The sequence below is a fragment of the Phoxinus phoxinus genome, assembly GCF_949152265.1.
Source record: "Phoxinus phoxinus genome assembly, chromosome: 18".
Taxonomy (NCBI): Eukaryota; Metazoa; Chordata; class Actinopteri; order Cypriniformes; family Leuciscidae; genus Phoxinus; species Phoxinus phoxinus.
In genome coordinates, this window is record NC_136893.1 from 26408219 (window position 1) to 26429861 (window position 21643).

At 45.0% G+C, this 21643-nt stretch overlaps 2 protein-coding genes across 3 annotated transcripts in view; both read left to right on the forward strand.

The window, feature by feature from the left end:
* Nucleotides 1-21643, forward strand: part of LOC306985677 (pleckstrin homology domain-containing family G member 1) — a 74143-nt gene that overhangs the window by 49659 nt on the left and 2841 nt on the right. For both annotated transcript variants that reach the window (XM_079588206.1, XM_079588205.1), the window contains exons 5-17: nt 104-150; nt 11168-11318; nt 11433-11564; nt 12192-12374; nt 14599-14694; nt 17278-17364; nt 18026-18059; nt 18160-18246; nt 18375-18413; nt 18530-18552; nt 18662-18832; nt 19306-19419; nt 19696-21568. In XM_079588206.1, coding sequence (XP_079444332.1) covers nt 104-150; nt 11168-11318; nt 11433-11564; nt 12192-12374; nt 14599-14694; nt 17278-17364; nt 18026-18059; nt 18160-18246; nt 18375-18413; nt 18530-18552; nt 18662-18832; nt 19306-19419; nt 19696-21568 — 3037 coding nt within the window. The remainder of the gene's footprint in view (nt 1-103; nt 151-11167; nt 11319-11432; nt 11565-12191; nt 12375-14598; nt 14695-17277; nt 17365-18025; nt 18060-18159; nt 18247-18374; nt 18414-18529; nt 18553-18661; nt 18833-19305; nt 19420-19695; nt 21569-21643) is intronic.
* LOC306985681 (uncharacterized protein) lies at nt 3865-6964 on the forward strand. Its single transcript, XM_079588217.1, has 2 exons — nt 3865-6811; nt 6865-6964. Exon 1 carries the CDS (start codon nt 3902-3904, stop codon nt 6716-6718), a length of 2817 nt encoding a protein of 938 aa, XP_079444343.1. The 5' UTR covers nt 3865-3901; the 3' UTR covers nt 6719-6811; nt 6865-6964.

Genomic DNA, 21643 nt, shown 5'->3' on the forward strand with positions numbered 1-21643 from the left:
TGTTTTCCATCAAGGTATTATTTAATATGCGGAGTCGTTTTCCTTGGCTGACCCCCATGTCTTCCTTTGAGTAACTAACCCTGATTTCCGTCTTGTTTTTCAGAGTGAAGACTTCCACATATACACACAGTACTGCACAAATTATCCAAGGTAAGAAATATGTCCTGTGGTTTGTGGTTGTAGTTCACTTCCTTTGGTTTGTGTGTCACCATCAAGAACAGTGTGTGTGTGTGTGTGTGTGTGTGTGTGTGTGTGTGTGTGTGTGTGTGTGTGTGTGCCTGAGGGAAACCCCCTGTCTGACTGTCTCTCTATCACCTGTCCAATCTGCCCCTTTGTTTGCATTTAAAAGTAACCTTTGCACTTATTTTACCCCTAAAGATGAGATGAAGACTACAATTATGGTGGTCACCAAGATGATCAGGGGTGTGCTTCCCAAAAGCATAGTTAGCCAACTATATGGTCGCAAGTTGCATCATTACCATCATAGTCCAACGATTCGCTGTTTCCCGAAAACATAGCGGTTTACTGTCAGCCCAACGCCGCTCTATTACGCCATGGTCACGGACCAATAGTATTTCAACTAGTGTTTACTTGCCGTTTCAAACATAGATATCATATAATAAAGGCTAGATGTCTCGTCCGCGCTGCTGGCCAATGGAGGTCGACGTCCGCACCTGGCGGCCATCTTGTCACAGTCAGCTCGCTCACTCGTAACATTGTGTTTTAATGGTGCATGTGCTTTTTAAATAACCGTAACTTGCTCAATTTTCTACCGATTTTCAAACGGGTTGGTTTGTTATAAACATCATAGATGTAGTTATGACACTGCGTACTTATGAATAATTATAATATTATATATTTTAACATGTACATGTACGTTTGTAAATCCGTCAAGATTTCAGCGAGATAAGAGTAGTTGTGTTCGTGCCGATCACTCACCTTACATCAGGAACCACAGAGCTCGCCAGAAAGCTTGCCTGTGACAAGATGGCCGCCGGTGATGACGTTAGACAGTTATTATGTTATAAACAGACAGTTATGTATATCTATGGTTTCAAACTCCTGAAACGTACACCAAACTAATTTCGATTTGGTCTGATTTTGTTCTAAATTATGTCACACAAGTTCGTTCTTTGGTTTTGCTTGAAATATCGGAGCCTTAAGCAGCATCGCAAAGATATAATCGTGAACATATAAGTTCTCTTACGTAGAGTTCTCTCGTACTGCGTCGAAAGAACGCTACGGGAAAGATATTTCTTTGTCGAGATTGAAGCCAAAAATTAATCCTTAATTTTGTAATATTGTAAAACGCTTTTCTGAAGCATACAACCTAGGCGGAGCAATACAGCTCACCCATTGGCTGCTCTGCCAGAAAAGCACAGCCTATGCGAGGCCAGGACGCTGACCAATGAGGACGCTTCGCGCCCTTCTGCGTCACCTCCCGCCCAAACAGGCGTGGCCTAGGCCTATAAATACGAGCATAGCTGTCTAACACGCCGATTTTCTTAAATTCAACGAAGCTGCACGCATCGCTGGATTGATTCGAGCCACCACAGCCGTCTGGATACAAGCACCTCAGCAGGACGAGCCCTTACCTGAAGCCGCTGGTCTTCGCCGCCTTCAGCCGCCGTTCCCTGCTGCGCTTCTCCGGCGTGGATATATCCTTTCAGTTTTGTGTGTGTTTTGTGTGTGTGTTCGCCTACCGCGTCACACGCTTTTTCCTCACAAAAGAGCACGAGCGTCTTTATAAAGATGTCTCGCTTTTCCTGCGGCTCCTGCCGAGCTGCGCTCATCGACGGGGACCACCACGAGTTATGTGTTTCCTGCTTGGGCGAGGAACATGCAGCTATCGCTCTCGGTGATGGCGGCTGCCATCACTGCGACATGATGCCAATCGCGACTCTGCGGACTCGCCTTGCATCTTTCGCCGAAGCTGCTCAACCGCCCCCTGTAGCGGCGCGCCGTAAAAAGCGCCGTGCTCAGCGGGTCCCGGAACCTCCCTCCACGAGGAGCTCGCCGCCGCCGCCGCTAGCTCCTCTCAACGTCTCGCTCGAGTCGCTCACCGACGGACAACAGCCGCAGCACGCCGCTTTGTCCGTTATGGATGACGACCAGCAAGCTGTATCAGAGGGAGATGATGATTGCTGTTCGCTTCTCGCTTCGGAGAGCGAGGGTTGGGCGAGCTCTGTGGACCTCCCCTCCCCCGCTGTTCGAGAGCGCAGAGGAGGGAAGATCAGCATCGAGGCGGAACTGATGCGTCTGCTCACACAGGCCGTGTCGAGCCTCGGCCTCGATTGGTCGACGCCCGAACAACCTGCACTCAACCGGCTGGATGGACGCTTCCTCTCTGGAGACCGCGCTGCGCCCCCCTCCAGACACGCACCGTTTCTTCCTGAGCTTCACGAAGAGGTAGCGAAATCATGGAAGGCGCCATTTTCAGCCAGAGTACGTACTTCTGCCTCGCCAGCATTCTCCGTAGTGGACGGTGCTCGAGACAGAGGCTACCACGCTCTCCCTCCGGTCGAGGAGGCGGTAGCGACTCACCTTTGCCCACCCTCTGCGGGACGGCGGGCTAAGGGAGTCCTACCATCCAAAGCTTGCCGCACGTCTTCAGCTCTGAACGGTCGCGTGTATTCCGCCGCCGGACAAGCTGCATCGGCGCTGCACACCATGGCGGTGCTTCAAATCCACCAGGCCAACCTCCTCTGCAAGCTAGACGAGGAAGGCCCGGGCGCGATCAGTGTTCCGGACCTGCGTAGCGCCACAGACCTAGCTCTTCGCGCTACAAAGTCCGCCGCACACGCCATCGGCAGGATTATGGCCACAGCTACTGTTTCTGAGAGACATTTATGGCTGACTCTCTCTGAAATGGCGGAATCCGAGCGCTCTGCGTTTCTCGACGCCCCCATTTCACCGGCTGGCCTCTTCGGATCCTCCGTGAAGGACTTCGCGGACCGATTCGCCGAGGTACAGAAAACTTCGCAGGCCATGAGACATTTCCTGCCAAAGCGCTCCAGTTCCGCAACAGGCCGCCCTAAACAGCCGCCTGCCCGAACTCAGCAGCGCCCCGCGCCCGCCGCGCCGGCCCAGCAACAACAGGCCCGAGAGAGACCACGGTCTCGCTCCGCCGGACGCCGCCCGCCACCGCGTGGTCCTCGGCCCAAGATCTCAATCAAGCCCGAGGCCTCGGCGCCATCCTAGCCCTGCTAGGAAAAAGACGGTGTTCGGGTCCCGCTGCGGCCGGACTTCCACCAAAGATTCCCGCTTGTACAGCCCTAAGTTCCGTGTTTGTACCAGTGTACTCAGCAGCCAACAAACCGGCCGTAAAGCCCGTTTGCCTGCACACAAACGCCGTTTTCACGGCGACCCAGATAAATCTAAAAAAGAGTTTAATTTCTGGTGTTCCGGCCAAGGCCGATGGTGTAATGTGTGTAACTGCAATGCCCACCCAGTGCCCATTCATTCACACAAGCACAGCCCCGTTCAACACAGGGTTTGCACACATAAAATCGGCTCACACCGATTGTGCTTTACGTGTAGTGAGCGTGCCCACTGTCCAGTGCCCACAACCACTACACACTGCACGTTCCGCGGTTTCTGTAAAAACGAAACTAACGAACGGTCAGTCAGTACACAAACACAGTGTCCCCGGTGTTATAAATGTGCCCGCCACCAAGCGCCCACGTTTATTCACAAACATAACGAGCCCCGTAGGGCTCGCCCCGCGTGCTCTCTCTCAACTCAGAGAGTCGAGCGCGCGCGGGACGCATACTGTGTTAAACATGTCCCCCGCCTCAGACGCCACGGCGTCCATGTCACAGCACATGGTTGCTCTCGTGTCGCCGCCATTTCGCGACCAGAGCCCAGATTACATTCAACCCCTAGTCACACGTGCAGATGCATGGGAAGGACTACCCGGGGTTTCAGAATGGGTGCTAGAGACTATAAAAAGAGGCTATTCGCTACAGTTTTATCGACGCCCTCCCCGTTTCACGGGAAAAGTCGAAACCACGGTAAAAACAGAAGTAGCACATCTACTTCGAGCCGAAATAGCGAAGCTATTGAGCAAAGGGGCCATAGAGCCTTTATCTCAAGCTCAGAGCGAAGGGGGCCTGTACAGCAGATATTTCCTGGTACCGAAGAAAGACGGGGGTCTCAGACCCATTTTAGATCTAAGGCGTCTGAACAAAACGCTTGCAAAGCGGAAGTTCAGAATGCTCACGACCAGAGGTATCCTCGCGCAAATTCGCCGAGAAGACTGGTTTATGGCAATAGATCTGAAAGACGCGTATTTTCACATACAAATTGCGTCACGTCACAGGCGATTTTTGAGATTCGCCTTCGAGGGCCGGGCATATCAGTACACAGTCCTGCCATTCGGCCTATCCCTAGCACCTCGTACATTTACAGTGTGCATGGACGCGGCGCTGGCACCCCTGAGACTCCGAGGCGTTCGAATTCTGAACTATTTGGACGATTGGCTAATTCTGGCTCAATCGCCGTCAGAACTCGCTCACCACAAGACACTAATACTCGATCACCTCGAGTGCTTAGGTCTGAGGGTCAATTGGGAGAAAAGTTCACTGTTTCCCAGTCAAAGGATCTCCTTTTTAGGACTGGATCTGAACTCACTGTCTATGACAGCACAGCTGTCATCACAGCGCAGGCGAAATACCCTGCAAATGGCGAAATCCTTCCTCAGCGGCCACATAGTGCCACTCAGGAGATTTCAGAAAATGCTGGGCCTCATGGCCTCAGCCTCAACAGTGCTGCAGTTGGGCCTGCTGCGCATGCGCCCACTACAGTTCTGGTTGAGAGCGCGCGTACCGCGCCGAGCATGGCTACACGGTCGCTATCGCCTCAAGGTCACTCAGGAATGCATTTCAGCCCTGACACCATGGAGAGCGTCAGACTGGTACCGGTCAGGTGTAAGCCTGGGGACTTCCTCGAGCCTGAAGGTGGTGTCCACGGACGCGTCCACCTCAGGCTGGGGAGCACTGCTCGACGGCAGTCCGCTCTTTGGCCAGTGGTCAGAGCGAGCCAAACTACCGCACATAAACTGCCTGGAAATGATGGCAGTGGACTTTGCGCTGAGGCGCTTCTGTCCCCGGATAAAAGGACACCACGTCCTGGTCCGCTCGGACAACATGTCGGTAGTAGCCTACATAAACCGCCAGGGTGGCGTGAGATCCCGGAACCTATTCAGGTTAGCGGAACGCATACTGGTGTGGGCCCAGCACAACCTGCGCTCGTTAAGAGCAATGCACGTGCCAGGCCACTTGAACGTAGGCCCGGACAGACTCTCACGGAACAACGTTCCCACTGGAGAGTGGTCCCTACACACACAGACAGTGCGTCTGCTGTGGAAAACGTTCGGCAGAGCGGAAATAGACCTGTTTGCAAACCAGGAAAACGCTCATTGCCCAGAATTCTTTTCGAAGAGCACGAACGCGCTGGCCAGAGTCTGGCCCCGCCGCCCGCTCTATGCTTTTCCTCCTGTCTCACTCCTGCCTCAAGTGCTGGAGCGTATCAGGGAGAGCGGATGCTCAGTACTGCTAGTTGCTCCATTCTGGACGAATCAGACCTGGTTCCCAGCTTTGATGCAACTGAAAAGTACTGCCCCGTGGCCGATACCAGTGAGGAGAGACCTCCTCTCACAGGCCAAGGGCTCGATTTTGCATCCTCACCCCGAGCTTTGGTCCCTACACGTATGGGCCATAAACGGGTACCCGCTAACCTCCCAAGAGGAGTGTTAGACACGATCGAACAAGCTAGGGCTCCGTCTACTAGACGGCTCTACGCTTCCAAATGGTCGGTGTTCTCTGGATGGTGTTCAGATCAAGGTCTGTCACCACTTCAGTGTGGAGAACCGGAGATTCTCTCCTTCTTGCAAGAGCTATTGGATAAGGGAAGAACCCCATCCACGCTCAAAGTCTATGTGGCTGCCATATCAGCGTTCGTTAATCCAACGCTTGGCCGTTCACTAGGCAGGAACGACCTGGTGGTCCGCTTCCTGAGAGGCGCCAGGAGGTTAAACCCTCCAAGGCCTCCTTCAGTCCCCGTTTGGGACCTTTCTACAGTGTTGAACGCTATGAAAGGGGCCCCTTTCGAGCCTATTCACTCAGTTGACATGAAACACCTGTCTTTCAAGACCGTGTTTCTTTTGGCTCTCGCTTCAGTGAAGCGTGTGGGAGACTTGCAAGCGCTCTCAGTGAGAGCTTCTTGTATGGAGTTCGGTCCAAACGACTCTATAGTCGTGTTGAAACCGAAGCATGGGTACGTGCCTAAGTCCCTCAACACACCGTTCAGGGCTCAGGTCATCTCCCTGTCGGCCCTGCCGGCCTCAGAGGACGGAAATAGCTCCCTTTGCCCGGTCAGGGCATTAAGAGCTTACGTGTCCCGCTCCGCTGTTTTTCGACAGACGGAGCAGCTCTTCGTTTCGTTCAGCGGGCGCTCCAAGGGACGAGCCGCAACGAAACAGAGTCTGTCTCGATGGGTAGTGGACGCCATTGCGCTAGCCTACGCATCTGGAGGCTTGGAATGCCCTTTGGGCATCAGAGCACATTCCACGAGAGGCATGGCCTCCTCATGGGCTTGGTATAGCGGAATCTCGTTACAAGATATCTGTATGGCGGCAGGCTGGGCCTCCCCGTCTACATTTATTAGGTTCTATAACCTAGAGGTTCCTGCGTTGCAGGCTAAACTGCTCTCGGTCTAGAAGACTATGTATAAGTGTTCCTGCCCCGCACTGCGGCCCAGGTCACTTCAATGGTAATATGTACAAGTGCTCCTGCCCCGCGCTGCGGCCCAGGTCACTTCAATGTCTAATATGTATAAGTGCTCCTGCCCCGCGCTGCGGCCCAGGTCACTTCAATGTTTTAAGCATCACTCACTGACAATGTGTCCCATGAGCATGCTATTACCCCTCATATATATCTATATTTACATATATATGCTATTATGCCTTGAGAGGCACTACTATAAGGGATGATGCTATTTTAGCCGCTCTCCTTATACTTCTTGGGGTAGGCGCTTGTATACCAGGGCGCGCACGCCCTTAGGTGTCTGTGTCGATCCAAGAACACGCACGGCGGTTTGCATGGGGTTCCCGTAGCGTTCTTTCGACGCAGTACGAGAGAACTCTACGTAAGAGAACGTACTCGGTTACTAACGTAACCTCGGTTCTCTCTAGGAGAGGGAACGAGTACTGCGTCTCATGCCGTGCGTGTCCACGCTGCGTCGCTTCATTGACGAAAATCGGCGTGTTAGACAGCTATGCTCGTATTTATAGGCCTAGGCCACGCCTGTTTGGGCGGGAGGTGACGCAGAAGGGCGCGAAGCGTCCTCATTGGTCAGCGTCCTGGCCTCGCATAGGCTGTGCTTTTCTGGCAGAGCAGCCAATGGGTGAGCTGTATTGCTCCGCCTAGGTTGTATGCTTCAGAAAAGCGTTTTACAATATTACAAAATTAAGGATTAATTTTTGGCTTCAATCTCGACAAAGAAATATCTTTCCCGTAGCGTTCTTTCGACGCAGTACTCGTTCCCTCTCCTAGAGAGAACCGAGGTTACGTTAGTAACCGAGTACGTTTTCTTGAGCAAAATAAGCTGACATGCAATTCAATCTATAGCTTTCATTCCATAGATTCAAATTTAATTCAGTGTCTTTTTACTTTGTCAGGAGAAGGAAAGCACCATTTTTGAAGGTGTGCATGTGTATACGTGAACCCAAGTGTATGATATAAGATTAAATCAGATACCTGCAAAACAAGAACAAACATTTTTTGTTATTTACAGCAATAATCTAAAATTATTTCGATCTCAAACCGTTTATTTAGCAGAAGTTATTACTCTACCATCTATGTGACGACAAACGTCAGTTTTATAGTTGAACCCACATAATTCATAACTCTTTCCCCGCCATTGACAGAAATGTCACTGTTATACGATAGGGGGCGCTATTACACATCTTCTAAAAGAGAACCGAATCTCCAGATCAAAACACAGGAGAAGAAGAAACAGGAACAAGCGATCATCAACGTTAAACAGCATATAAATCAAAACTGCCTAATGTTGCTGAATGAAATGTCGACCCGGGACGAGCTACAGGACTGTGAAGCTTTAGGGTGTTGATGGACTCGATCTACTCATCTGTGTTTTGGTCATCGTTCTGAATCTGATCCAGATGTAGTCTTTGACAAAAAAGTGATTTCATCTGCTTTTTGCTTAAAATTAAACACACATTCAAGTGTTGAAAAAAAATGCATTAAGCTAGAATAAAAACAACTTCTTTAAAAAAAAACACTGGCGATGACAGAGTTAAAAACATCCACGCCAGCAGGTGTCAGTAAAAATAAAATAAAATAAAAGTTCAAGATTGCCGCACAACTTCCACTAGTTATGGCGTGTTCACACCAAACGTGAAGTGTATATTCGCATCGCGTTACTTGCTCTAGATTACTCGCGGGAAGTTTTTCTTGTTTTCCGTGTCACTCGCGAATAAACACATCCCGCAAAAAGGAGTGTGTCATCATCATCATCAACAACACAATTTCTTTCTGCCACATTTTTTTCCGTCATGTCTGAACAAGTTCATAATAATGTAAAAATCATAGCTAGAATCAAGTAAAGGGTGTATATTTTCATCACTTAGCAGGTAGTCCAACTTCCTTGCTGAATTTCCTCCATGCGATCTCCTTTTTTGTCCGGTCTCTGTATGAGTATGATGTTGTATCATAAATTTCAGGGTTCCCACAGACGGCAACAATAATTATCTCCTCCATTTTCGACAACAGTGATAGTAACCGGACGTATCAATGAGCTCTTCGTTGATTGGCATGCGCAACTAAGCGTCATGCGAATTTTCCGCTCGAAAACTTTGCACGGAAGACGCAATTGAGGCGATTATCGAGCGTCGCCCAATTCGCGTCTTTGCATTGACTTTGTATGTAATCTACTCGCGCAAATAATTAAATTCGAGTTTGGTGTGAACACTGGATTTTCAAGTTTGCCAAATTAGTGCATCAAATATTTGAAAGATAATGTTTGAGAAATTTAATTGCAAGTATGAGTAGAAATGTATTGTCCACCTTTTTTTTCCAGCTGTTTTCAATTTATGATTGCATAGGCCACACTTAAAAAAAAAAAAAAAAAATAATAATAATAATAGACTGACACTACTGTGGACCAAGTGGACCAGACTAATCAAAATGCATGCAAGACTATAAACAATACAATTATTTTTATTTTATTCCATAATAATATAAACATGCTGCTGTGAGATAAGTTTCTTTGAAATAGCGTAGCATAGCATTGGGGCAACTTTACAAACATTTGTTTTGGTGTGTTAATAGGTGAGCGAGTGAGAGTCAGAGATGAAAATATAAAGAGTCACTGTTTTTGTAGCTGAACAGTGTTGAGGCCCTCAATAAAGGTTATTGGAGATTAATGTGAATATGTGTCAAATATATTTGCCTTTGGGTGCATGTATGTGTGGTGTGCAGAGATTTGAATCTATTCATGAGCCCGAAATATGACAAAGTTCAACAAAAGCATTGATATACAACACCTTTCCCTAGAAAAATGTCACACACACCCACTTTTCTTTTCATTTTTATCAAACAAACACACATGTGCACACACACACACACACACACACACACACACACACACACACACACACACAATGGTGCAGCACGTGCTGTCACGGGTCCTGCTTTTGATGTTAAGAGAAATTAAAAGTGACACGACTCAAGAGTAGTTTCGTCAGATGCTGCAAGGTGTGTGTGTGTGTGTGTGTGTGTGTGTGTGTGTGTGTGTGTGTGTGTGTGTGTGTGTGTGTGTGTGTGTGTGTGTGTGAATGGATTCTTGTCTGGGCCATGGAGACCCTCTCTCCACACCCTCACACAGCTGTTGACCCTAACCAAGGTCATATGGCACACTCTCTCTCACACACACACACACACACACACACACACACACACACACACACACACACACACACACACACACACACACACACACACACACACACACACACACACACACATACAGTAACACTCCTGAAAGCAATAGCTGTATCTCAGTGATACTCGGGTCATATTTCCCATTGGGACAATGTGAAGTCTGTGCACAGGACACCGGAATGCGCACGCACACACACACACACACACACACACATACACACACATACACACACGTCTATCTTTCCCAGTGCTTTGTGAGGCGTGGCAGCATATCCAATAAACTGTAAAATCTGTGTTTTAACAGAAGGGCCCGACCTTACTCTCCCAACCGTGCACACATGTGTTTTTGTTGTGTGTGTGTGTGTGTGTCTGTGTGCTAGTTTATTTATGCAGTAATATGCTGTACATTTGGTACATTTGACACTTTGGATCAACCAAGACTAGAAAAATAAAGCTTCTGTGATCAGTTCCTCACCACCATGTTGACCCAAATGTATTCCATGGAACACACAAAAAAAAAAACATATTTTGAGGAATGATTCTGTTTTTGTCCATAAAATGAAAATCAGTGGGGTCCAAAACAACACAGGCCACAGTGAATGTATTGTATAGTTGGGAAAAAACTGCACAATGAAAGTCATAAAGTTATACAGGTTTCCAACAACATGAGGGTGAGTAAATGTTGACCACATTTTCATCATTGGGTGAACTATCTCTTTAAGACACTTTTAAAAATGTCTGAATGTAAATGATTTGATAGCATCCAACCGAGTGTAAGACGCACACATTTCAAGCAAAACGTTTCACAAAAGTTTGTTGGGTTATAAATGATAATACTGTTGTATGGTATATAATTGATGTATCCCGTTCATAGTTATTGTCGTAACCCACACATATGGTTACTTTACTAGAACATCTGTGTGAACGTGAGCACAACTGACTTCATAGATTTAAAAAAAAAAATACAAAAAACATCACCAAAACACCAGTTTATTAAAATATATTGTATCTAATGTCATTCAGGCATTTTAAATGCACTTAAATATATTTTGGCCATTGAATATGTAATTTTTGGTTGTCAGGGATATATAATCAACAATATGTGTTTGACTTGTTTATATGGTGCATATCTGCTGAAGTCGAGAGTAGATTTAAAATAAAAAAATAAAAATGTTCATTGGCAATGTGTTTGTGTGCATCTGCAGGTCCGTTGCGGTCTTAACCGAGTGCATGCGGAACAAAACGGTGGCAAAGTTTCTGCGAGAGCGTCAGGAGAGCCTTAAACACTCCCTTCCTCTCGGCTCCTACCTGCTTAAACCTGTCCAGAGGATCCTGAAGTACCATCTACTACTGCATGTAAGCACACACACACACACAGAGCGATCTTCTTTTACCGTAGTACACAAAGACACACACGTAGAGATGCTCACGGCAATGATCTGAGGTCAGAGATGCACTGGTGTCTTGCAGGAGATCGCCACTCATCTGGAGAAGGATTCAGAGATGTACGACGTGATCCAGGAGGCAATCGACACCATGCAAAGGGTGGCCTGGCACATCAATGACATGAAGAGAAAACACGAGCATGCAGTGAGGCTGCAGGTTTGTGTATCCTACACACTCATATACACACTGGGCTGCATTTTCCAGCAGTGCTCTAAGCCTAAGTAGATCTTAGAAACCTTTGGTGCCAAGAGTACCATCTATTTTGGCCTGTGATGCATTTCGGAAACTCAGTCCTAGAAACAGACCGGGAGTCCTACTCTACCTCTGGAGGACAATCTTCCTGAGGGGTTAACCTTCATTAAACACACATAAACCAGCTAATCAAGGTCTTCAGGATGAGGAAACGTCCAGGCGGATGTGTTGGAGCAGGTTGGACCTAAACTCTGTGGGAAAGCAGGATTTGACACTACTATATCAGCACCGCAGATATTGAGACTCTGTCCTTAAATAGAAAAATGGTCATAAATGACCAGCATGGATCAGTTAAAAACCCTGCTACCAGCTACCTTAAATTGTTTTTAGCTGCAGGGTTCATGCTTTTGTATGGGTATGTGGTAACAGATAACAAAACATTCAGTTCGAGACTCATCAGACATAGACATCTTTCCCAACTTGCCTGTCGGCTAAAGTCATGTCTGTGGAAAGTAAGTAACACTCCTCCTCTTCTGCTCTCTCTCTCTCTCTCTCTCTCTCTCTCTCTCTCTCTCTCTCTCTCTCTCTCAGGAGATTCAGAGTTTGTTGACTAACTGGAAGGGACCTGATCTGATTGGCTATGGCGAGCTGGTTCTCGAGGGAACCTTCCGCATCCAGAGAGCGAAAAATGAGAGAACGCTCTTCCTGTTCGACAAACTTTTGCTGATCACCAAGAAACGCGAGGAGACTTACACCTACAAGGCCCACATCCTGGTGAGAGCCCATATACATGCTAGTTTCACCTGCTGCACAACCAGGTCAAGGAGGTCAAGCTGTTTTTCAGGTCATGGTCGCTTTCTTTTTGCTGGTTGTTAAACTTTGCCAAGGTGCTCTACCAGGTCAGCCTTGTAGCCAGGTCACCGGCCGGTAGACCAACTCGGACTAGCTATTGTCCTTAAGGGGACCTTCACAGTAGAAATGACAGAGTTTGGTTGGTGTGAAAATGTTTTTCCAAACTTGGGTGTTACCAAACAAACTGCCCCTGAGTCCACTTCAAAAGGTGGTATAGTGTAATTCGCCTTTGGCTAAGCCACGCCCTAGAATGTAGATTGACCAATCACAGCGCAGCCGAGAACGAGCTCCCACAGCGGTCCGACACTTTTCCACAGCGCTCCATTGACTTAAACACAGGCGTCTCATATTTTTGGTCTCGGCAGGCTATTACCGTCGTAGTTTTATCAAAAATATGGTTAAACGTTGTGCCTGGGGCATTTGTAACACAGATACGCGTTTCCCAGAGAGGTTGGAGGGGGTGTACGTTTTTTCCCTTTCCCAAAACCGAAGTTAAATCCTGACACGTGTCGTCTTTGGATTAAACTGTGTGGACGTCCTCAGTCAGCGAAACCCCTCAAGATCAACAACACACTTTTGTGCTCTAAGATACATTTAGCTTTTAACCTTACTGTGAAGTTATACTAGTTAGACAGTTTTATGCTGCTTTAGGTTATGATTTCGGTTCTCTAGCCTAATTGTTGATATGCTAGCACACGCTGCTAATAAACACAACTTTATACTCGTGTAGTCCGTTTGCTTTGTAATAACGATTATAGAAGTGAATAGAGACCTAACGTTACCCAGCTTTGCATGAACAGTGTTGCTCCTGATATTGTTAGTCCCAGCCTCCGTCTCCATTAGGATATGCGGTGGTTCATTTTTTGACTGTGACCGTTATGCTTTTGCCTCTATTTGGATGCCTTGTTGTTGCTTGCGTTTCACCGGTATGTCTTGAATATAGCCTTCGAACGCACACTGAGCCCCTTTTGCCTACTTCTATCGGACACTTTATTTGCTGCTTTATAAAAGTTTGATAAAATTTCAGCAGGAAGAGCCGTCACAGCATAAGCCATGTTGAGACCAAACCAGAGCCCAGATGAAGTTGACGGACGTAGCAACAGTGACTAAGGGGGGCGGGGCTTAGCCAAAGGTGAATTGGGTTCAAATGAACCCTTGCACTGTTCACGAATGGTACAAAAGCAATCCAAACTAACTCTCGCAAGTATCCTTCAGATGAGACGTTAAAACCGAGGTCCTGAATCAATGTGGTCTTAAAAATCCCATGGCACTTCTCGTAAAGAGTAAGGGTGTAACCCCTGGGCAAATTCCCTTCTTTGGCCATTATCAATCATGGCCTCCTAATAATCCACTGAATTGGTTCGATCACTCCCTCTCCTCTCGCCACCTACAGCTGGTGTGTGTGTCGTCGCTTCTTCCAAGTGGATGCTGCACACTGGTGGTGGTTGAGCACATTTGAACAGGGAAAACCCTGACATTGATTGTAAAGCGCTTTGGGTGTACAGTAGTACATATGAAATGTGCTATATAAATACTTAATTCATTCATTCATTCAAGGAAACTGCGTATGATGATGTACAAGTTGAGCTTGTCTCCGAGATATGACCTTCAGAGACCAGCTTGCATTCTTTGCATCTCTTGCACTGTATCCTTGGTAAAGACAAGAGACATTCTGTGCGTCTAAAGTATGGTGGAAAATCCGAAGGCACAAATACGTCATGTTGCTACTACAGTAAACAGCTCCGGAGAGCATGCACAATGATGCCCATTTTACCACTTTTGACCAGCTCCAAAAAATAAACTGGGTTCATTTAACTTTCCAAGCTTGTACCCTCAAAGTGACACCTTTGTTTCTTATTTAAAGGGTTCATAGTAGTACCATACGAGTACATATTACTACCTTACTAGGATTACTACTCCAAAGTATTAATATACACCCTTTAGGGCTGAAGAAGTTACAAAGGTGTTGCTTTGAGGCTACTGAGAAGCCGTTCTAACCCTAAACGTACCACTTTTACATTTTTGTTTTTCTGACAGTGTGTAAATGAAATGTGCATAAGTTGGTATATGGTTCTATCAAATGTTTGGAACACTAAGTAACTATAATCTCTATTTTATGTTTATTCCCATCTCTATAACTGTGCAGTGCTGTAACCTAATGTTGGTAGAAGTCATTCCTAAAGAACCTCTAAGCTTCAGTGTGTTCCACTACAAGAACCCCAAACTTCAACATACTGTGCAGGTAATTTTACACACACACACACACACACACACACACACACACACACACACACACACACACACACACACACACACACACACACACACACACACACACACACACACACACACACACACACACACACACACACACACACACACAGTGTAACCGAAGATCAGCAGGTTATGTTAAACACACAGTGGAATGTTTAGCATGAGGCCAGACTTCTGAAGGATAGCCAATCGCCTTGAACTTTACCCTAGTAAAACCACACCCACCTACCTACAGGCTTCAGCATGTATGAATATACACAGACATAAGTGTGTGTGTGTGTGAGAGTGACGGTACGAGTCTCGCCTAAAGCCAGTGCTGTTACATCTGACCTGTGTGTTGGACGTCAGCCGAGTAGTCGTAAATATGGTGCCGTGTACTGAACAACCAGGACGTCCGTAAATCACCTCGTCTCCTAATGATTGGATGCGTCACTGTTATCTCAGGCGCTAATACATGCCCAGTCATATGTTCAGCTTTAACCCTGAGATGTTATGAAATAGAACATCCATTCATCCGCCTGTCATTAGAACATTGAGAAAACTGTTTTCAATCGCATTACTGTAATGAAAAATCAGAGAGTTTACTTTCTTTTGAAATGAACTGTGTACAAGTGCGTCACTGGTGAGTGGCGGTTCCAGTCGATCACATCTGTATGCTAGTTACTGACTGTGCTGACGTTCACCCAGTTGATGAAAGTGTTTGTTTTGATTTTGATGATTGGTGTTGATGTTCTTTGATTGCTGGATGACTCGGTCTAAGTAGCTTAGGTGTGTCAGTAAATTATCTTAAAGTTCACTTTTTAAAAAACTTTTGCTGATAATTTACTCACCCCGATGTCATCCAAGATGTCCATGTCTTTCTTTCTTCAGTCGAAAAGAAATTAAGGTTTTTGATGAAAACATTTCTCCATATTATGGACGTCAATGGGCCCCAAACGGTTCAAGGTCCAAATGACAGAGTCAGTGCCGCTTCAACGGGCTTTAAACGACACCAGACGATGAATACGGGTCTTATCTAGCGAAACGCTCGTCATTTCAAAAATAAATAAAAAAGTTTAAGTTTTATAAGCACAAATGCTCGCCTTGCTCTGTTCTGTGATGCGCGTTCGTGACGTCACGTAATACGCAGTTACGTTGAGAAGGTCACGCTTCTATGAAAAGTAAAAAATGTCTGTCCTGACGAAAATGTTCTTTTAGGCTTTTTAATCTTACAACACCCAGGATACGCACACGAAATGGGCATTTTAAACGATAAACTGACACAAAGACATTTGAATATGTGTGTATGGTCCTCCTTCCGCACATCTGTAAACACTGACTCGTCAAGCGTGACCTTTACAACGTAACTGCGTATTACGTGACGTCACGAACGCGCATCACAGAACAGAGCAAGGCGAGCATTTGTGCTTATAAAACTTAAACTTTTTTATTTATTTTTGAAATGACGATGGTTTCGCTAGATACAGTGCTATGCATAAGTTTAGACACCCATGCTAAAGTTGACTAAAAAGAGGAATAAAAAATCATCTTTTGGAAATTTAACTTAATGCCTTAATTTAAAAAAATAGGAAAAATCCAACCTTTAAGGACACCAATTTTCTTTGTGAATGAATAATGTATCGTAAATAAATAAATTTTCTTCCTTAAAATACAGGGTGCATATGTTTGGACAACCCTATGTTAAATTCCCATAGAGGCAGGCAGATTTTTATTTTTAAAGGCCAGTTACTTCATGGATCCAGGATACTCTGCATCCTGATAAAGTTCCCTTGGCCTTTGGAATTAAAATAGCCCCACATCATCACATATCCTTCACCATACCTAGAGATTGGCATGGTTTTATTTCAGTTAGCCTAACAGCTGGTTTGATTTGCATTGAGAGATGATCTTATGGAAAGTACTCCATGCCAATCTCCAGGTATGGTGAAGGATATGTGATGATGTGGGGCTATTTTAATTCCAAAGGCCAAGGGAACTTTATCAGGATGCATAGTATCCTGGATTCATGAAGTAACTGGCCTTTAAAAATAAAAATCTGCCTGCCTCTATGGGAATTTAACATAGGGTTGTCCAAACTTATGCACCCTGTATTTTAAGGAAGAAAATTTATTTATTTACGATACATTATTCATTCACAAAGAAAATTGGTGTCCTTAAAGGTTGGATTTTTCCTATTTTTTAAAATTAAGGCATTAAGTTCAATTTCCAAAGGATGATTTTTTATTCCTCTTTTTAGTCAACTTTAGCATGGGTGTCTAAACTTATGCATAGCACTGTAAGACCCGTATTCATCGTCTGGTGTCGTGTAAAGCCCGTTGAAGCGGCACTGACACTGTCATCTGGACCTTGAACCGTTTGGGGCCCATTGACGTCCATTATATGGAGAAATGTTTTCATCAAAAACCTTAATTTCTTTTCGACTGAAGAAAGAAAGACATGGACATCTTGGATGACATGAGGGTGAGTAAATTATCAGCAAAAGTTTTTTTTTAAAGTGAACTAATCCTTTAAATTTGCAGATTGTGCTGATATATCTCTAATCCACTTTCAGGCAAAGTCTCAACAGGACAAGAGAACGTGGGTCCTGCATCTAAAACGACTGATCCTTGAAAACCATCCTGCCAAAATACCGGCCAAGGTTAGAACATGCACACACACATATTGTCCTAACTCTACTTCTGTACAGTGTGCTCAGTGATTAGGCAGCTGTGGCCAAATCTGGCTTTTCACACTCAACTACGTCATGATAAAATAGTTCACATCTCAAAGATAATGAAAGAACTTCGAAGGTGAGGCAGAAGTTTCTGTACTTACAGAAGTGAAGGCGTAGCGCCACCCAGAGGACATTTAGTTGTCAAAAATTCACATTTTCACAGGGAAAAGATGCAAATTTCTGTTTACTCATATTTAGGTATACTCAAAGGTATACTCTATACTAATTTAAATGATTTGCAGATTTTTTTTTTTTACATTTAGATGGGTAGATCACATATAAATGTGTCTGAATCATATTTTGCATCAAAATAAAAATAAAAAATCAGATGTTTTGCATTGTGACATGTTCATTATTCACCCAAATGCTCATTACTGTTATAAAATAACTGTAACACTTTCAGTTTATTTATATTTGTTATTTTAATTGTTTAATTTATAAAAAATATATTTTTTTATATAAAAAAATGTTATTGCATAATAATGCGTTTTAATTAAAAATGATAACTTCATCAAAAACTAGCACACATACTACACACGAATAAATACTTAGTATTTGAGGAAGTTTTCTTTCTGTCTCTCCACAGGCTAAGCAGGCCATTCTGGATATGGATACCGCAAGTACGTATTATTTAAACTTCAAATTGAAAGCCACACACCACTGTGTTTGGTATGTGTTTGCAATGACTTGATTTCACACACTTTTCTTAACTTTTTTCAGACCATCCAAGTTTCAACTACAACTCTGATGACAAGAGAGGTAACACTAAAGAGGGTCCCTCGCCCCGGAGAGTACGCAGGAAGACAGGTGAGACCCACTGCACAAATAAACAAACAAACGTAATTTTTCATTGATTGTTCATTGAAACAGATTTTACTAATTCTTTTTATTTATCTGTCTGTCTTGCTGTACATGTCTTTTTGTCTCATCATCAGAGCCCTTATCTAAGTTATTGAAAAACTCCAAACATATAAGTAAGTTGCATTTGTTTGAAAAATAATATTTGTATTTTCAAATTTGTTAATCATTTAAACATTATGTTTTGATGTGCTATGATTTTTTTTTTTTCTCTTCCTTACTGTTGCTGTAGTATCCAGTCCAGATATACAGAAGGTAAAGAACACCACACATAACATGCAGGCATTAATCCATTATACAAATCAAAGGAGAAATCTTAAACAAGTAAAAAATTAAATAATGTAAATGTATTTGCTTCTCACAGAGTTCTAGTTTTGGAGTCAGTCTGCTGTCACCTGTAGCCAGTTTGGGTTCTATTGGCCGATCCCGTAGCCTTGTCAGCGAATCACAAGAGTCTCTGGACCCTGGTGACCACAGTGATGTAGACGAAGAGCCACATCCACAGGATGCTGATGATGAGGATGATACTGGCCTGGTTAGTCTAAATTGGCATTTGATGTTTTTATTTTCACCCGATTAATAACTACTTAGAGGTTGGTTAAAATAGCAGCAAACAAGGACATGCTAGTTGGTTAAGGGTGTAGGATCTGAGCTGCTAACATAATAATGAGAAAAAGCAGCCTCTGAAATCAATTTTGAAATGCATTGTGCAAGGCACTTGACTCCATATTAAGCTAACTAGTCGTGACCAGTCCTAGCCTGTTTTCTAAATCAGAAGTACAATTGTTTGTAAGACAATTAGTGGTGCTTGCTAAGTGAAAAACTGAACAAGTGACCAAAAGCATATCTAGAGACCAAAATACATATAGAAACGACCCAAGCAACTGTATGTCCTGACCATGCCTTAGCATTCTGCCTGCAATCTTTCTAAGGACATACACCTCTCTTATTGTCAAATATAAAAATGATTTTGAATAATGTTCTAAGAGACAACTTTTGCACAACCAGAGCTCTGGGGGCAAGTTGAGAGTGCCAGGGAAGGGTAGCCGGAAAAGACTAAACCAGCAAGTGTCGGTGGACAGCATTGACCAGTGGAGAAACAACAACCATGCAGACCTCCAGGTAAGGACATGGTGACACGTGATGTGGCTGGGACATAGTTCACTTCACACCACTAATTATTGTGATAAATAATTATTTTGAGATTTAGCTACATGTCTCAATGAATGGAGTTGGCTTGCATTTTCTCAAAGCAACGCTTAGAATGCTCTCATGCTTTTAAAACTCAATCTCATTAATCCTTAAATTGTTTTAATTGTCGTTATAAAAATTGTATTTTAGTTCCGGCAGCACTAAAATAATATATGGTAAAAGTGTTATTGTTCATTTTTCATTCAGACTGCTAAAGAGTCCCTGCAAAATAAGGTTATCACCCCCCCTATCCTACGGGTGACCGCACCTCCTGAATCAGACGGGAATGAATACAACACACGCAACATGCTGGCAACTGGAGAACAACCTTCTTTCCGCAACATATGGACAGATCATCGAGTCCGGAGGGCTATGTTTCCAACTCGTCAAAAGAGTTTTCAAATTGATGATGATGATGAAGACATCTATCAGATGTTCCTGCCAACGGAGAATGATACAGCCAGTCATGATGTTGAGAGTGACCATGAGACTGCTGACCATCCAGAGAGACCCTGTAGCTGGCATGTTGAACAGACTCAAGCATCACGCCTAGACCTTCCTACAAGCAGGAGCAGAGCAACACTTCGCAGGGCCAGCAGTGTTGGAGAAAACCAAAGTGAGCAACTAAGTCCTAACAAGCGAGCCCTACAAGAGGAAGAGACCAACAACCAGACTGAGTCTTCAAGCAATGAAATCTCAGGGTCATCATCTGCCGAGCAGTTAACGATTGATGATATCGAGAATGTTTATGACAACATTAGTTACGAGGAGCTTCAGGCCATGGGGCTTATCCGCAAGGATCAAGCTATCCATGCACTCTCTGAGGTAGCAGAGGTCAAATCTAGGATAGCTCCTCAAGTTATCATAACTCCAACTGAAACTGAGAGTTCATGTGAGAGCAATAGGTCTTCTGGTCAAGAAGGGGAGCCATTTGAGACATGTGAGCTGCAAATTGTTGAGGATGAGGAGAATGTCTACGACACCCTTGTCTTTCAGGAGCCCCCAGTCCTTGCAGCTGAGATGGATGATGGAAAGCCAGACAGTTTGCAGACATCTGAGGTAGATCTCATGGCTAGCCAGATTTTAAGAGGGTTTGTATCTGAGGAAAGAATCTGTCCTACCAATACAACAGAGGCAGACCCCTCTGCTGCAATTTCAGACACTGAAACATCTCAGCTTTCCACAGCTGATCATACATTGGAGAAAGTGGATGAGATCTGGACGGATTTGGAAAACTACATCCGGAACAATGAAAAGAAACCAGACAGACTTCCAGCTGCGTTTCCTGTAAGCAGAACAGACAACACATGTAAAACACAGGACTCTCCCAAAAAAGCATGTGATTCCTCACACAAAGCACAAGACTCTCCGAGAAAAACACATAACTCCCCAAGTAAAGTGACCAGGTTGCAACAGAGAAGTAACGATCCCCAATGCAAAGCACAAGAATCTCCAAATAAGAAAGCTAATTCTGCACAAAAGTCAAGTGATTCTTCATGTAAATTACCCTTAAAAACAATCCCTGTTGTTTGTGCTGCACCCGGATCACCCAACCCACCAGCCTCTAATCCCCCTCCAGGTCTATCCAGGTCTATACCTATCCTCAACGCTCCAGACCTCCTCACAGAAACTGTGTTGGATGAGAATGATGGAGCATTATCTTCTCCTGTAGCCCCTTCCCTCCCTCTGCCCCCGACCCCTGAGCCTCAACCTGGCACAGTGAAGAGCATTCGCAATAAACTCGCAAGATTAAGCAGCGGAAGCTTCCGGATGGACGATGAAGACATCCCTTCATCGAAGGACGCAGGGCTTCATGCCATGTTTAGTAGCATAGACTCTGGCTCCTCTAGTCTGCTGCTGCGTGCGGAAGCCGGGGACCAGGTTCTTGAGCTTGGGGATAGGGGCAAAAACAGAGTGTTCCTCATGGCTAGACAGTACAGCCAGAAGATCAAAAAGGCCAACCAGTTACTGAAGATGAAGAGCATGGACATTGAACCCAGTTGCTCTAAGCTACGGCTAAGCAAACAGAAGGACCTGGCAGCTATACTGGAGGAGAAGAAACAAGGTGGCACTGCAATAGGTAAGACATACTGTACTTTATGGCTGATGTAATTCTTTCTTTGTTCTTCAATGTGTTACTCATAGATTGCGGTAT

Bases quoted from the DNA above. Each gene is read 5' to 3' on its own strand.
- LOC306985681 (XM_079588217.1), top strand. From the start codon at position 3,902: ATGGGAAGGACTACCCGGGGTTTCAGAATGGGTGCTAGAGACTATAAA.